Here is a 17,653-nt window from a genome sequence, read left to right as displayed (position 1 = left end):
TGTGGTTTTATTCTCTACTGAAAAATTGATTTCACAAGTGCGCGAAAAGTGTGGATTTTGTGGTTGAAACTTAATGAGCAATTCCTGGGTAATGTGGGAAAATATTTTTTCTTTCAACACGGGTGTCACCACTGCCATACTTATTTCTACCTAGTAACAGCAATGCAGCGCTGTTTTATTCCGATTTGAGAGAGCATTAGGGGAGAGATACTAAAACAAGGTATTATAACTTGGTCTTCAGTGACATCTGAGTCGTTATCTGGTAGGATCTAATTGGGAGTTTATTACAGAGATTTATGGTCAGCAGTAGCCATATCATTAGATGGACTGACTGTGTTCCTCTACTTCATATATATTCCTTTACCACCTCAATTTCATAAAAAGCAACTGCCTAAAGTCAGTTTTCCGAAATGTTTCCACATTCAACGTGAGCACATTACATAACATTTCCATTCACACGACCCTTATACTTCCGTATATCATTAGCCTGCCTTAATTGCCTGTCTGTGCCTTTGAAACCAACCTTGAAATTGATTGCTTCAACGCTCGAAGCCTATTCAATACGTGTTACATTGAATCGTGTTTACCGCTGCACCTAAGTAAGCATTAGACATCTACCTCGATAGCACGCGTGACGTGTACTTCATTTTCCATTCCAAACGACTTATTGCCTTACAAATAAGAGTTAGTATTAAATTTTCGAGCTGAATCGTCAATTTTGTCTAGTTTAATCGCACTATGAAGGGTTGAGGATGTTTCGAAACGCCTAGTCGGGGTTAATACCGAGCTGTGCATACAAAGTGATAATATTTAGTTCTTGTTGTGATTCATTGGATTTCACACTTGGATTAGAGTTAGAAGCTGTGAATTGATAGCTTGGAAAGTAAAATGCTTCGTGGAACAAGAGAGCACGTTCTTCATGGTGAAGGTGATACAATATTTGATCAAACTACTTCATTGTGTTTTATTATAGAAACGAAAATCGAATACTACGTCATACAGTGTATAGCATACATCTGTGGTGTAAATCATAAGTGTTTATTATAGCTGTATAAAGTACGCATGAGCTTCTGATATGTAATAGGAATTTGACCAGGTGATCACTATCACGTTTGTGCTCCCTTGCTTTGGAGGGCACATAAACCATCAGTTCTGTTTTTCAATATGGGAACTATCACTTTATGAGCCGCCGCATTTACAGATTTTTTCGGGGGATACTTTGATCCTGTTTTAAGTAAGTATGAGGAAGTATCCAAGTCCACACATAACAACGATTCGGTATGAGCCAATTCTCATACTGCCATCTCATCATACTCAAATTGCTCGATAAGTAATTTGAAAAGTCTGTAATTTGAGGGGGTAACAGGATACTAACCATAGCATCCTCCCCCAATTCAGCAGGTGCATGAAATATATTTCTCAATTTTACAGAGTGACCCTTACAGCAAATAAAAAATACAAAATCAGTCATACAATTTATGCGTTTTTACTAAATTATTATAATTATGTGTAACTACTCCAAAAGAATAAAAAACAAGTATTTTATGCACCGCATTAGCAATGATAGACACTTGCATGATAAATTTCTTTAAAGCAACTTCACTATCATCAGTTCCATCAACTCTACCACGAGGCTATTAAATAGTGGCTTATAGATAATTATTATCAAATATCCCAGACGGCTCCAAGGAGAGTGTAATGCTAATAACTAATGATATCAAATATCAAATATATTTTTTATTTTACCATAATGAAATAGTAAATGAGCATGTCGACACTTGATGGTAAGTGCTTATGGACATCTATAGCTAACTACATATAGATACATACACTACATAAGAGAGGTTATTCCTGAACCTGATCATAGATACGTTGCCACTTCTGAGGTGTAAGGTGATCATCATCATCATCATATGCAAACAGCCAGCATCCATGCGCTTCTGCCTAAACGCAGAACCGCTTCGTGTTAGAAATAGGTGTGTGGTACTGTCCCGAAAACCATATTCCATTCGGGTCAGCTAGTAATGTATATTATTTATTACTTAATATTGATTATTATAGAAAAGTTTTATTCAGCGCGTATTTTGCAACAAATACTTAAAGTGCAATACCTCGCGGCGCATTCGAAGAAAATTTCTTCGCCCCACACGGTTCAAGTGCGAACTCAATCACGTACCAAGAGCCATATAATCTGCCCCTGACGGCGAATCGTGCGACACGAACGCAATTACCTCCAATGCAGTTCACATTTCACACTTTATTTCCGTACGTCAAGCTCTGATACATGGCATTGTAGCGAACTGATTCGCTTTATTCAGTTACAATCAATTCAGTATAACACCCTATTTCAATAACAAAAGGCCTTTGAAATGGAAAACGTTCTAGTGAACTTCCAGCCTTTGAGACACTCGCATCTCAGACTTTATAGAATTCCGCTTCGTTCCGAGTGATATCCTATTGAGATTCATTTGACTGATACAAAACGAACGGGTTTTTTTCCAATTTGATTTCGTTCCCAAATTTAACATCTTGTGATAAATGTGTTTTGTTTATGTGTCTATCGTTTTCATTATCAACATCTGTATTATCAATTGCTTATTTTTCATCGCCATTAGTACATTCTACACTCCTTCGTTCATTGAATTTTAAACAAAGTTATTATCTTTTTGTCTCGTGTTATATTTATTTCCCAAAATTAAATTCATCAGTTAAACGTTTATAAACAATGCCTGTGTTTCACTGTTATTTATGTAACTGGGCCGCTTTCATTTCTCTCGTAGCAATACTTAATTAGAATTCATTTCAGCAGCGATAACAGTTTGTGTTACTTCTAAATTATTTCGGTCCAACGATCTATTGTTAAAAAATAAAATAATATTTTGCTGTTGCGAATAAAATCCCAAAAGTAAATATTTCACTGCATATAATGCATATAAAAATGTATTTTTGTAACCAGAGTTGTTTTCAAATACGTGAACTCAATTTTTACTTTATATGAATTCTAATAACGGTATAAACGACTTCCTTTACTGTTTACAAAACCTTTCTCAAAAAATCCTTTGAAAAAGGCGTTTACAAAGTTGTTTCACCTACAAAGGTTAAGTTTTGGAGTTAAAAAAGGTAAAATTTTTAACAACGAAACTTTGTTTCGAGGGCGGCCATCCTGTTATCGATACTTTCATCTTTTTTCGCAGCACTGTCAGGAAAAAGCAATTCGATAGCTTTTAGCATAAAGTTTTGTGAATACTTTATCGAAACGGGTCAGCTTGCGACAGATTTTTCGCTCGAGTTCTGAATTTCCAACACAAATGTTAAGGAAACACGTGCTCGGGACGTCACAAGAGGAGATATTCGGTTCGAATAACTTTATTTACGTTTCCTGGAATATCTCTAGAATTTGTTTTTATAATAGTGCATCCAATTCCACCAAACGCCCGTGGCTATTTTGGTATCGAGTTTGCATAAGTGCTTGTTCCATTGTGTTGTGATCGCATTGCAACTAGGTTAGCCTAACAGACAGCTTAAATTAATTGCACTAAGTCTGAAATGTCAAACTTTACAGGAGAGCAAACAAACAGTGTCCCCATTAGCGACACACCTTCTTGCCAGTTTCTCTATTGTCCTGGCCTAAGTTTGAGAGCCGCTACCTCCACTAATGCGCTAGGTAACATAAATATGGTCGTAAAGACCTCATAATTGTTATATTATAAAACAAGCAAATAACATTAAGGGGTTAAAAATAATAATAATTATACAGAAGACATTACTGCCTACTTGTTTAGAAGTGGTAGTAGGATATGGCCGGGACACAGTCAGATTGTAAACTATATCTACTTATACTTCTGGATTTATGTATGAAGGTTTTAGGCTATAGTCTATAAAATCGACCATATAGGTCCAGAGATTCAGCTTGACCTCTGTGAAGCGTAAAATTTCATTAATAAATCATATGTCATATGTTCATATGACATATATTCTCATACTATTAAAATAGAAGTTATAAATTGTGACTTGAAACCGTGGAATACAGCTAGTTTATTATAATGTTTAAATATCTGTAAATCTCACTAGACTATATTATTAGTAGTCATTAGTAAACAAACATGTGAATATTAGCAAGTATACATATTTAATTATTATGTTTTAGTGGTTTTACTATTGTAAATATGTCACATTATAATAGCTGGCACATTTTATAATATAGAATTAGCAAACGAGCATGCAGTCAACTTAATGGTAGTGGCACTGCCGCTTATGGACATCTACAATCAACGCCAGATAGACTTCTAAAAGAGGTCGGTCACAGATACGGCTGAAGTACTAAATTGGAACCACGGATAAATATATTTTTCCATTCCCTTCAAAGAGGGGCAAAGCAGCGCTTAACATTGCGGTTAATGGGCAAAAATGGATGTGACTATCATTACAAAGTGGAAAAGCTGTAAAGAGATTTAGTAGTGTAAATATGTCAAATACTAGCTGACACTACTATAAAAGAAAATAGTAGACGTGCCACCGCAGTCAAGCCATCTATTAACCACAAATCGATATCAGCAATACTTGAAAATTGAAATGCAATTTATTTCTTTTCAGAACGAGTGCTGTATGCCCGGAATCGATTGCTACCGGGCTCTAAGCCGGCCGTCTCGGGCGGAAAGCCTATTACTGAAGAACTAGCTACTGTGAGTTTTTATATAGAAGTATCAAACGAGCATGCAGTTTACTAGATGGTTATTTTTGTTAGATATGAGTCACGAACGAACATTCGGTAGAACTGATAGTAAGTGTAGTATCGCCCATGGATATCCGTGTACAACCCCAGATAAGATTAGAGTCCTACGTCCTGAGGTCTTCCACAGATTCATTTCATTCATTTATTCATTCTTAAATTTGAATGCTTCGGACAATATGCATTACCATACATACAAACCAGAACATAGCAGTACCTACATAGCTGCAGCCTAGCACAGGTCACATAGAGGGCCGAATGCTGCTCCGCTGCCTCAGGCAGCTTACAACGCCGGTGGGCAATGCACCCACTGAGGACATTGCCCGGGTAAGGAGAGATTTCTCGAGGCCCGTAAACCCTGCGCCAGGCGTCGAAGTCACACCGACAGACACGAAGAGTTCTGTATTCAAAGTGTTAATGTATTTATTTATTTATTTAATTTTTGAAACACCTTAAACTAAGGGTAACAAGGGAGGACTTAATCCCTAATGGCATTCGACCACTAAATATTTTAATCATTACAAACTACCTTCATCACACTGTTGGGGGCAGTTATGCACTCAGCGTAAGACGGATTTAGGCCACCACGAGGGTTAAGTAGAGAATGACAGACCTCACACCTATTTTTCAGAACGTATTTTTCGGAACTCATGCTTGAAATACGTATCGTTGCATTGTTTTCTTTTAATTAATTAAAAAAATAAGTAATTTTAAACACGTTTCGAAAAATCTGAATCTGGGGGTGAGAATCCTGAAATATCCTGAAGAATCGATACTTCTCATAGGACTCATTACTTTAATAAGACCTTTAACGTATTGATATTAGTATGTTTGATATTACCAAGTTGTCAATAGGATTCTTAGCTGAGAGTATATTGCAACGGAGCTTATACGACCGGACTTGTGCGGGATGCAGACTTAACTCGGAAATAACTAATATTGGAGCTGGGCTGACTACTCGACGACTAACTATTCAAGTGACTAATTGACATCATTCGTTAAATAACTTGATTAATCGGTGCATAAATTGAAATAAAATTAGCATCCACTGAAAATAAGTAAGATACATGTAACTATATAGTAGATAGTAAAATGTTTTCCTAACGGTATAATTATATTAAAAATTTAACTATCTAATAGACTTTATATTTCGTTTTATAAAATCGTATAAAGTTTTTTGGAATTTCGATTAAATAGTAACTAATTTTAAATATTAAGAACTATTCATCAACACATTATTGAATGGTTAATTGAATAGTCGGCAAACATCTTTACTAATCAGGTTTTATATGTGCTTGGATCATTTTATATACCGATATAAATGACCATACTCTGTAAAATGTAAATATCCCAACACGTTATGATGCCGGAATATATCGGATACAGGCAAAATGTATCATGAGGTAATCGGATTTAACTCGAAATATATTGCATGTAAATCATAGTCATAGATGGAGAGTATATTTTACTTAGGAATTGGCGGATCTCATAGTGTCCTTAGAAACAAATAAAATTGTCGTGTCTCTATATAATTACTTAATAACAGCTTTTTACTAAACATTGTTTTACTATCTGTCTGTTTCTTCGTTCCGGTATATCTCTGAAATGGCTAGCCCGATTTCACTGCTAAACTTTCACTTACATTTAGGCGAGTTGTTAGTGATTAGAAGGAGTATAGGGCTACTTTATTGTAGGAAAGGGTTAAAAACCGCGCAAAATAATTAAATTTCAAGATACTAAACACGAGTGAAACCGCGGGGCACAGCTCATTTTAAATACATTTGCACGTCAGGATACGTGCTGAAATATATTGATGCTAGAATACGCTCGTATGTGATATTGCTAGTTTCATATAAAGCAATCTGGTTCTTAATTCGGAATTGATTGCAGCTGAGCTCTCTGCCGGCTGTCTCGAGCGTGTCCTGAGACACTATCTAGAGTAGCTAGCGAGCTATCTTAGGATTTGAATGTATATGTATTTTGCAATGCATATGTATTAAAAACGATCGTAAGGAAGTTCCGTTTTTAATTTAAAATATATTATATTATATAATATATTATATTATAGCATATATAATATCATATATTATAGCAGTAACAAAATATTTAAATTCAGTTGATACTAAAGTTACTAGTTACTTTTATATAAATAAATATTTATTGTCAAATCGCAGGATATTTCCATTGGATTTTTAAATCGATAGAGTTTTAAAACTACGAGTATGAATCAATAACCGTTAGTAAAATGACGGAATATGGCTGTAAAATATTAATGTTTTCACTTAAAATATTTAAATAGGAATAATATTTCAACTCGATGAATAGTAACTAACTTATGTTACAAAGTACTTAGATTGTAGTTGTATGTAGTAAGTAGTAGTAGCGAAAGGGTTTTAAGCTGAGAATAGGTAAGGGTTGTAAGCTGCCTATCGTGAGCGGCTTGCTTGCATATTATTGTAGATCTAGGTACAGTACCTAAGTTGTGAATTTACATTATTTTCAACATTTCATATTTTCATAGGATCTCAAAGTAACAGTATTAAATTATTTCAAATGTAAATGAGAGAAGTTTACTGAAATATTTTGTATAGAATTTAACTGACACACCACTTTTTACCCTTTTAGTAGTGTTAGCGCTGCTGCGTTCTCATTTTAAAAGTGTGGTAAAACAATTGCGAGGCATTGCAACTTATGTCTAAAATGCAACCGATTCGACGTGATAGATTTCCAAAAAATGGCGCTGTGGCGCGGCACGATATAGTCCTGCGTCATTTTCTCTCAAAGTTCTCCGGCATTTGACGCATGACTGCGTCTGACGCCGTATCGTGAAAATGTACGACGCACCGTAAAATATCGTGTCATGGAGCTGCCTCCCCACACGACGTCAAAACTTGGCCAAATTTGGCGGACTTCAGGTAAGTCTCCATTCATATTTGGAGTTAATTTGAGATGTCCATGAACACTGAATAGCCTTAATCGGAAGGGCTGCATACTCTTGCTACTTCAGTTACGAGTAAACAAAATTTTACGTACACAATGACTGAGTGTAAAATTCAATTTATTCAATTATTTTTTATAGACAAACCTTGAATATCATCTAGATGAAATATTGCAATATTATTCTCCCAAATCGGGTCACACTAAAAAATAAATTAAAAATAGGTTTGAATGTTGGGAAAATAAACCTACACGTGCAAATGCATGAAAACAAGTGCGTGCAAATAAATTTGTGTTCATTATTATTTACATGGAAAAGTACAATCAAAGTAAGAATCTAATTAGGACTCAGAACACAATTTATATTCCTTATTTAAATGTCTGTCTGGCTGGGGTGGAACCCAGGAACTGCGCGTCAGACCGTTATATTAACCACTGCGCCAGACGGGCTGAGTTACCTATCGAAAATGGCTGCAAATACTTTCATTAAAATTATAAATCATGCAGTCGGTTCTCAAGGTACAGAAATTCCCTAAATTCTTTCAGGAGCTACGCGTAGTCGCCTTCGGTACCGCATCGTGTCCACCTCGTGGTGAGTGGATCAGGACGCCTCTCATCATGAGGCCTGCTGACCAGCCCCTGGGCTATGGTCTCGCTGCTCCACGGAATGGGACCAGGTCTTTGCTAGCTGGTCTCCAGGCGCATATTATCAAGTGGCTGCTGTTCGATTCTCGGCCGGTGACAAAAGATAACAAGTCTATTGAGCCTCCTGATAGGTGAGTTTTGATTTAAATGTATACAATACCGGTCTTAGTGAGAGGTCCATCTCAAGAAATTGCAAGAGTAGTTTTACTCTTTCCTATATACACAAATGTTATGTTTGTATGTATCCATGTTTCATAACATGAATATTACCAATACAAACTATATATGATTATGGTACCTTTGCGATTTTCATGATATTTCCATATTTTTCTAATTATATTAAAATTGTATACCCTGTTCTTGCAATAGTCTTTTTTCTGACATGTTCACTCACGTTAATACTTTCCAGCTGCTTTTATAAACAAAACGTATTTTAACACTAACTAAAAATGTCTGCACAATTTTTAGCATACAGTTTGCTCACAAATAATAAAACTAATCGCAAGCTCTAAACAAACTTCAGTTTCCACGACAGGTGTACGTACATACTGCGAAGGTTTAAAAACGTCATGTTGTGTGCCAAACAATATTTCAACGCGTGCAAAGTGCGATAGGGCAATATGACCGCGCGGGCGTTAGAATAAAAATCACATGTTTATGAAAAACTCACGTCGAAGCGCGCGATTTGCGTAAAAAACGGTCCCATTTCGTTTGAGTAAAGGGTTTTTGAAAGTGAAGTGTTTGTCTATGTCCTGACAATGATGTATAAAGGCAAACTTTGTTTTCTATGAGGTTATGCGGTAAGTCTTAGGGCGGCATGCACAAAAGAGGTTAGGTTACATATTTAGATTGAATATTTGCAATGAATTCGGTGCTTATTTGATCCGGATCTTTGTATTTTCTTGTGTGTGCAAGTGCACCATGATAAATCGAATTGTATAGCATAACAATAAGTTATAAAATATTATTTTTTGTATTATACTTTTTGCATCTAATTTATAAGAATTTTTGAAATTTAATCTCATCTTAAGTCAACAAGTACTGTTAAGAACACTCAACTTTCCTTAATTACGCTGAAATTTATACAAATCTGTCTCCATTTTTGTTGTTAGATATAGAATTCGAATAATGAACGCCCAATAACGGCGCAGTTACATCGACCCGGCAATATATCAGGCAGTTTAAATAAACAGCGTCAAAGCTTAGAGCATAAAGTCGGCCATTGTGATGAAATATCACTCGCATGCATAGAATTTACGTACATGGCTATGGAAGACAGAATCGGTATTTAAACGCCATATCACAATTACGTAATTTGTGTCTAGTGTTCACAAAAAAAAATTAAGAAATTATGAAAATTGTCTGGCATAAAAATATTACAACCTGTGCGACATCTATTTAATCCACAGATTTTAATTATGTTTTCAATCCTTTTATTATTATTTAATTCAAACATTTATTTGTATATTTAGTGACTAAAACTATTAAACGAACCACAATGAAATACAGTTTATATCAATCAGCATTGCAGCAGAGTGGTGACGTATGCTCCAAGTTTCCCCAATAATAGGGATAATCTGTGCCGAGCCAACATAAAAAGGATTGCAGCAAAAATGTAAAAATGATCACCATATTGTTAGGTCATCTTATACTATTCAATTTTCAATTTCATTTCAAAAGAATGCGCATTTAAGTATTTATATAGGTAAAATACAAATGAAGGAATATTTCGCCTTTCGGCACCAATTTTGTTCGTTAGAAATAGATTCTGAACACAAAGAACGGCTAGTAACGGCACAAATACCGCAGCCACGTCGACCCGGCAATATATCAGGCAGTTTAAATAAACAGCGTCAGAGCTTAGAGCATAAAGTCGGCCATTGCGATGAAATATCGCTCGCACACAACGGATTTATGTACACTTACTGTGTTACGCTGCGGTGAGAATGCGATCGACAGACAGGCTTTTTGGACAAGATTTTGTATTGTAACAGGCCTTTACTTCAAGGAAATGAATTTTCAACTTTGAGTTCTTAGCCTAACTGAACATTGTCGTTATAAGAATCTGCCGTTCAATTTTACGGTCTATAGCTCTTAAATAGAATTTGAAATATATTTTACTCGTAAATATAATTATTTCACAAATAAATTTGAGACAAAATCTAGTTACCATTTATAGAATTAAATATTTAATATTATATTATTTTTGCATATCATTCTATTTCATGTTTATTTATTTATTTACATGCCAACAGCAACACACACAATACATTATATAGTACTTAGAAGTACACTATAGTAGTACTAATAATATAAGGTTCGTATGAGTGCCAATTATAGGCATGAACAACGTTTATATTATATTAGTCTGTATTTTTAATTTGTATGGAACAAATCGAACCATACGCAACCATTATAATGCTGACTGAGCATGGTAATAATGAATCAACCGCAACTGTTGCCCACTAGTTTCGATCTGTGCCATTTAACTATGATATAAGTTCTACTGATATAAGTAGTGGGACAGTAATGGGTTGCTGATGATGATGATAAGTGCTACTTATGTTAAATATTAATAAAAGTGAATTTGAAACAGAAATCATACTACACATATAAAACATTTTTAAACGTTAAACACACTAATACCGTTAACAACAACAATTCCTAACAAAAAATACTCTTTAATTACTTAACTCAAATTTCAGTTTCTAATGTAGTAATATGAAACAGCTCCAAAAACGCAATTAGTCTCTCTAACAGCTATACCCAAGCGAAGCCTGGAACATAAAGTCTCTCCGGGGAATATTCGCAAATTCTGATAACCATTGCGCTAAGTTTTATGGCCCCCATGGACTAATTTGAACAAAGGAGTCTTGTTCTACGCTGTAACTAGATTACTGGGTATTTTTGAGATAAGAATTTGAATTAATTATTTTTGGGTTATAGTTCTACAAGCCGTAACTCTTCGCCCGCCCGCTGGGCATAGCTCATGTCGAAATTTTTTTCACCATGCTGGCCCAGTGCCCACGTCCTGGACGTCCCATCCTATAAAGATTTAATGGCGTACTAAGTTATTTACAAAAAAATCTAAAACCTTACAACATTCGATTACAGTGGTACTACTACCTACATATCTCTAACAACATTCCAAATTACAAACTGTTGTTATAAAGCAGCGGTCTTCTAATTTTAACGCTGTGGCTTTGAGGGATTTCAATCTAATCATTAAAAGAATCAGTGATGCTTTTAGCTAGGACTGCTGTTCTGTATAAAATTGGTTACGTGATGGTTGGTTACCGAGATGTGTCTCGGTGTTATTTCAAAGGATCTGTCCGTCATCATAGTTGCTCTGTTGTAAACTATCAGTGACATAATACAATTGTACAATTTATTAGTTATATATGCAACTTAATATACGAGTATAACCAAAACAGTACTAAACATTCTCATACCGTCGTAAAATACACAAAGTATTGAATCGAAGATCGGGCTCGATATAAAACGCCGTCGTAAATTCTTAAAGTGAAGACGTTCAGGTGAAATTGACCAGCTTTTTAAAGTTATTTGTAGATTTTCTCCCTTTGAATTCGCTTTCCATTGAACTGGCTCTTAGAGTAAAATCGTTTTGGATTTTGCAAATTATAATAAATAAATTGAGATAAAAATCAAAGTAAGGATATGTCAAATATATTTTAGATATGTGTTTCAGTCTCAAGAGTGCGCTCGAAAAATCACTCGGAAAAATTCATAGTTATAGTAAAGCAAGTGATAATTGATTTCTAATATGCACATAAAATAAAATAACATAAATGTAAAGTCGGTAGAACCCTTTGTATTTCTACTCCGGCAATTCTGCCTAATAACAACAGTAACCGCTGCTATGTTCTGGTTTGAAGGGTGTACTAAAGGAGACTTTTCTGAGGCGTTCCAGCTTAGTCCTCAGGGGTAGCGGCGGATCTGTGGCCGACCTCAGGTAGGAATATCTCATCCTATCTGGGGTATATCTAGGGATATCTAGTAACGATTTCCAGGGGCGGCAGTAGCCACTTACCATCAGGTGGACTGCATGCACGTCTCCTACCCCAATATTGTAAAAAAATGACTGAAAATCAAAGAGGCGTGCCTAGGTTTTGAATATCGGACCTCTCGATTGTGAGATCGCGTTTCAACCACTAAGCTATCACGTAATTGACATAAATTGTCTTCTGTAAGCATCTTAATAAACATGGTTTCGAAAGTAAATTGCACCGCACTCCATGTAACGATACAACGTATTGAGCTAGAGATCGTGAACCGATGTATAGAAAACGTTATAAATTTCGATCCGAAGACGTTTAGATGAAATTGACCGCCAACTTTATTGTAAAGGTTGGAAAATACTTTGAAACTTTGTACGGTATGGACGTGTTTGAGGTATTTCTTTTATGTAGTTCTACTGAAGCTTTGTCGCATCTATTTACGAGTATGATATAACAGCTGTTTTAAGAGCTGCTTTGTTTTGATTTTGTCGACATGGTGATATAGGAAGTATGATTGTTTTTGATGTTAATTGATTTTTAGTAAAATTGAGTCAACAAACGTCAATAGTGGTAATATTATCGTCAGCATCGGATAAGTATTCCTTCCTTACCATACACTTCAAAGCTGAACACTGCAGCGCTCAGCACTGCTGTTATTAGAAGTAGGTGTGGCAGTAGTGCCTCGGGATTTAAAGGGTTCCTTCATATTTTTCTTTTATTATTATCTTAAAAATATTTTGAACCGCTCAGATTTTTTACTCTCATTGATACATGTACCTAATTGGTACCGAACTAATTTGTCGTCAGCTATCTCCGCCCTTCCGAAGACCGCCAGGAAGAAGCCCTCTGGCGCGCCTGTAGCGAAGTGATATGGCGTTGCGGGGGCGGTTTCACCGCCCAGGGGGAAGCTAAGGCGACTATCGCTCTCCCTACTGACAGTACGTACGTGCAACACAGCTCTCAGTATTATCAAGACGGGATTACTGAGAAGGTAACTGTTAAGCTTGTCTATTGTTACAAGAACTATAGGTCCGTACTTGATTCTGTACATTTAGAATGAAGGCAATACCGATAGATAATTTCTGGATGTAATAAGGAAATAGTAGCGAAAGTCTAAGTATAGAATACGCCCGACAATTTTACTGTTTTTTTTTTGTTTTTTCATTTGAGTAGTTTGATTGTTTTTATTTCTATTTTGTAAAAATTATAAGGTGTTTGTTCCAGATTTTTTCATAATTCTAATATTATACAAGCTGCACTTGTTCGAGTTTAAAAGCCTGGAGGATATTCAGATATTCTTGAAACGATATATCCATTTGGTATGTATAAAACTTATTACAGTTTGCATAAAATTTTAGTATTTAGACATGTTTAACTGACAATAATGAATAACAAACTCCATATTTATTTACATGCCGCCGAGAAGTTCTTTTGTATTTTCGAAGTCCTAGCTGCATCATCAGCTCACAAAAATGTATTGTTATCATTCGCCATTCACCTCATTCATTAGCCATCATTTAATGGGGACCATATCATAGATTTAGTGTTAGTCGTCTTCTACAACACCCACGGGTAGAAAGGAAGTTATACTTCTCAGGGTGAAGTTTCGTTTAAAGTAGGTACTTAAAGTATTCCTTTTAAGGCATAAAGTTATCTTTTGAATATACTTGTAAAAGAATTGCGTCGGAAATCTACAACATAGGGAATTCAAGTCACGATGCATATTTACTCGTAATGTGCAAACATATTGCTCAAGAATGTAAATCAATTGTGAGTGTGAAAGACTCGCTCGCCTTACGTCCCGACGGAAACTAATAGGCAAAGCCGGGTTCCTCATACCGTATTCTATGCAATTGCTTCGATATAAAGCGAGATGAATGTTTTCCGTATGCCACACATTTGTTAGAGAAAGATAAAACTGATTTTAATACAACTGTAATATAGAGGAATATAAATAAACCGGTAAAACTGGAATAAATATGCAAGAAAAATTAGAAATAACAAAAAAAAATATATATTTATAACTTTATTCTTAGACGGCGATACTTCTTGGGCAACATTTTGTCGAGGCATTTTTTATTCCTCAGGAACAGCGCCGAATTTGTGATTAACTTATGTATTCACATCAACTTGCAAGCACGTAATAATCTTATCCAATAATTGTTATATCTTTAGTCTCTGTTTATTTCCGGATTGGTTACAGTTTCAATCTGAAGAAGGCGCTGGTGCTCTTCTTCTGCTATATGCAGCTATGCTGTCAAGAGGTTGCGAGAAGTAAGTCTCTTTCTAAATTTTATTGAACTTATGAACAATGTATACGTACTTTATTTTATGTATACCTAGGTGAAACAAGTGGTTATACATTAAAATTCGATGTTAAACGTGTATATAGATTAAGGAGTGCTCTGTGTGTTAAGAGAATTCCAATCAAGACCTTTCTGCCCTTTAAAGGATCAAATTTCTCAATTTTCACGTGGACAAAGTCCTCACTGTGGACCTTACAAACAGAATGATTTCTAAGGCATTAATCAGCCATTTTTCCTCCAGTATCAAGAAAGACTTGGACGGTAAGCTCACACACCTGGTCTCCGCTCTAGTTGAAGGTTCCCTCAACGTGACCACTCTGCTGTTGACTGGTCGCGCGACTCCTTACCTTCATAACGGCGTGCAATATGTTGGCGACGAGGATCATTATGTAAGGATTTACTTTACATTTGCTGATGTACCTATAGAATTTATAACATAACGTTTCTCATAACAAAACTTTAATTTACATTACATTTACAGATTTAACCGTTAATAGTATTGGGATGTCGACACTATAAATAACCACTATTTGATGTCACGTGTCGCTTATTTCATGTCCGTTTAAGTCAATCATTGGCTGCAGTTCTGCATGTTGCATTTATGTCATTCATCAAAGCTCTAAGACTATTCGTTCTTCTAAAATTACCTAATACACATGTACTTGAATATTTTATCCTCAGGCTATGCCTCAATTTGGAGTGTTATCGCGTAGTCCAGTAGGATTGCTGGTGTGGTATGGAGTGGAAGAAAACGTTGCAGCGACGATCAACAAGCCCGGATCTAGATTGAAGACACCAGCTTTGCCTATATGGGTATAAACCAAAGATTTTGTAGGTCATAGACGATTTACAAAGCAATTGCTGATATTTATTTTCAAATATCAATGACTGAGGTAACGCTTGTTATTATTCAATGGAAGTCCTTATATCCTATCGAAGGCGTCATTGGCAGCAGGCAAACTTGTTTGCCCACTTACCTATAATCTACAAATCCTCATAGAAACAACGGGATGCAGTATGTTATGAACTTTTTCTAATTTAGCTTACTCTTATAATCCGATTCCAGGTGACCTGCTGCTCTGGACACTATGGAGTTTTATTCAATACAAATCGTGAGCTACTACGAAATTATCATGCCGAAAGACGGTAAGTTCAAGTTATCCATAAAATCCATTTTCACCATGCAAAAAGATAACATTATGAAAATGAAAATTATATTTTTAAAATTAAAATAATGTTTGTCAATATGTTTTTGATAAATAGTAATGTTTTTTGGCTGACCTTATACATAATTTTTAACCTGTTATTCCATTAAAAGTTTCGATATCCACTACTACACCTGCGGCGGTTGTCACGTCCTCCTCAACGTGGACACTCGGGCTCATGAGGACTTGGGGCCGATGAGGACCGATGACATCAGTGCTACGCCGTTGGAGAAATTGATTCTTACGAAGTAAGTTTTTTATCCAATAACTTATCATTGGCTGCGGACGTTTCTGCTATCCAATGATAAATATTGGGACCGACAACCGGCCCTCTATAGCATGAATGTAAGCTTGTTTAATTGTTAGCGATCACGCATCCAATTCTCAGTCTCACTCGATATTATATAACTTTGTGGATCTATTACGGTCTACGCAACAATTTTATATTGGCCCTTCATATTCTACCAATAATTAAAATAATAAAATGATTTTCATATGTGTATTAAACATTCATATATAAATCCTTACAGATGGCAAGAAGCGAAAATCACTTGGTCGGGAGCTACGCCATTCTCCGGAGAGTCGCCTAATTAAATTTTTCTCATATTTTTTGATATCGCTACTATTTCATCGTCCCACCAAACCACCAAACTGCGTCAACAGTTGTCAAGAATGATTTGGTCAAATTTTAGAATTCGTGGGCAGGCAAACAGTTTTAGGGTGGGTTTCATGGTTACGTGAAAAGTCAAAATAACTTTACTGATTAAATTATTGATTACTTACACTCTTAAAGGAAATGCTAAAAATGAATAAAATTTGCAGTAATCATTAGATATGTTCTGGCTATTTATTGTGATTAGAAGTAGTAATTTTAAGCATAGTCAGTTTTATGTTAGTTAAAATATGCACATAATGTTTATTAAGCTAAACGATACAACTGTATACGATAGAATAAGGTCATTAAGCTCCTAGCATACTGGTTCTCGCTCACACGTTAATTGCCTTTACTTAGATGGTAGATTTTAAAATTCCATGTAGCAAGATTCTTGATATTAAATGATTGAACTAACAATTGTTTGTTTTCTTTATACAAAATATTATTATTAGTTACTGGATTTCACGTGTAGTGTCCTAGAATATAGCAATTCACTCTCTCCTCATGTATATTATAGAAAACTAAGTAATTAATAAGCAGCAGTGTCCCTTTCACAAATATGTCTGCCTGCGATAGGTCCGCATGACAGACCAGTATGTTGACCACTCCACCATAATACTTTCACCGAATAACCTTCACCATCGTCGAATGAATAGAACACAGTCTTAAATATACATATATATTATGACTTCTTATGGCTTATACCTTCTTTTTTTTCTTTTCAAGGGGGAAACCTTCAAAAGGTACGCGACGACGTGAGACCGACGCCGGGTTATGTGGGATTTTACCACACTAAAACCCGGTGGCCGTCCGTAGTGCTTGTTGGAGAACTCCGGGATCTCCAACGGAACACAACCGGAGTCCTCCAAGCGCGATGCCTGGATCGGGCTCTGTCCTGGGGGAGCGTTTGCTCCTCCCACAACATCTGGTGATTACGACGATATGCGACCACACATACCGCTGTCCTTCCCGGGGTGGCATACTGGACGGTTCGAGCTCCCACTCTTACCGCCCGCAACCCCGGAAGCCCCCTTTTAGTTGCCTCTTACGACAGGCAGGGCATACCGTAGCCCTATTCTAGTCCCGGAACTACAGGGACAATAAATATGGCTTATACCTACAAAGTGCTGGTATAGTGGTTACGAACGTCAGTCGAT

The 17,653-nt window shown here is 36.0% G+C and overlaps 1 protein-coding gene across 3 annotated transcripts; it reads left to right on the top strand.

Moving 5' to 3' along the window:
- Positions 1-579: 579 nt before the first annotated feature.
- LOC140747101 (inactive ubiquitin carboxyl-terminal hydrolase MINDY-4B) lies at positions 580-16,901 on the top strand. Of its 3 annotated transcripts, none has more exons than XM_073079354.1 (11): positions 580-684; positions 4,594-4,682; positions 8,213-8,442; positions 13,138-13,321; positions 13,584-13,649; positions 14,534-14,604; positions 14,878-15,025; positions 15,318-15,449; positions 15,703-15,782; positions 15,955-16,089; positions 16,372-16,901. In XM_073079354.1, the coding sequence occupies exons 3-11, from the start codon at positions 8,285-8,287 to the stop codon at positions 16,433-16,435; spliced, it is 1,038 nt and encodes a 345-aa protein (XP_072935455.1). In that variant the 5' UTR covers positions 580-684; positions 4,594-4,682; positions 8,213-8,284; the 3' UTR covers positions 16,436-16,901. The 3 variants fall into 3 exon arrangements, with proteins under 3 accessions (XP_072935455.1, XP_072935452.1, XP_072935454.1); XM_073079351.1 differs by having other exon boundaries at positions 620-928; XM_073079353.1 differs by lacking the exon at positions 13,584-13,649 and having other exon boundaries at positions 620-928.
- Positions 16,902-17,653: the final 752 nt, after the last annotated feature.

This window comes from Epargyreus clarus, unplaced genomic scaffold, assembly GCF_041222505.1.
Source record: "Epargyreus clarus isolate Ecla_fem2 unplaced genomic scaffold, WU_Ecla_fem_2.2 ptg000014l, whole genome shotgun sequence".
Lineage (NCBI taxonomy): Eukaryota > Metazoa > Arthropoda > Insecta > Lepidoptera > Hesperiidae > Epargyreus > Epargyreus clarus.
This window is presented reverse-complemented; position numbering and strand designations above follow the sequence as displayed.

Excerpts from the sequence above, each read along its gene's own strand:
- LOC140747101 (XM_073079351.1), top strand. The coding sequence starts at position 889 with ATGCTTCGTGGAACAAGAGAGCACGTTCTTCATGGTGAAG. Across the intron at positions 4,683-8,212 it reads TTACTGAAGAACTAGCTACT|GAGCTACGCGTAGTCGCCTT; the intron begins GTGAGTTTTTAT and ends AAATTCTTTCAG. Across the intron at positions 13,650-14,533 it reads TGAAACGATATATCCATTTG|TTTCAATCTGAAGAAGGCGC; the intron begins GTATGTATAAAA and ends GATTGGTTACAG.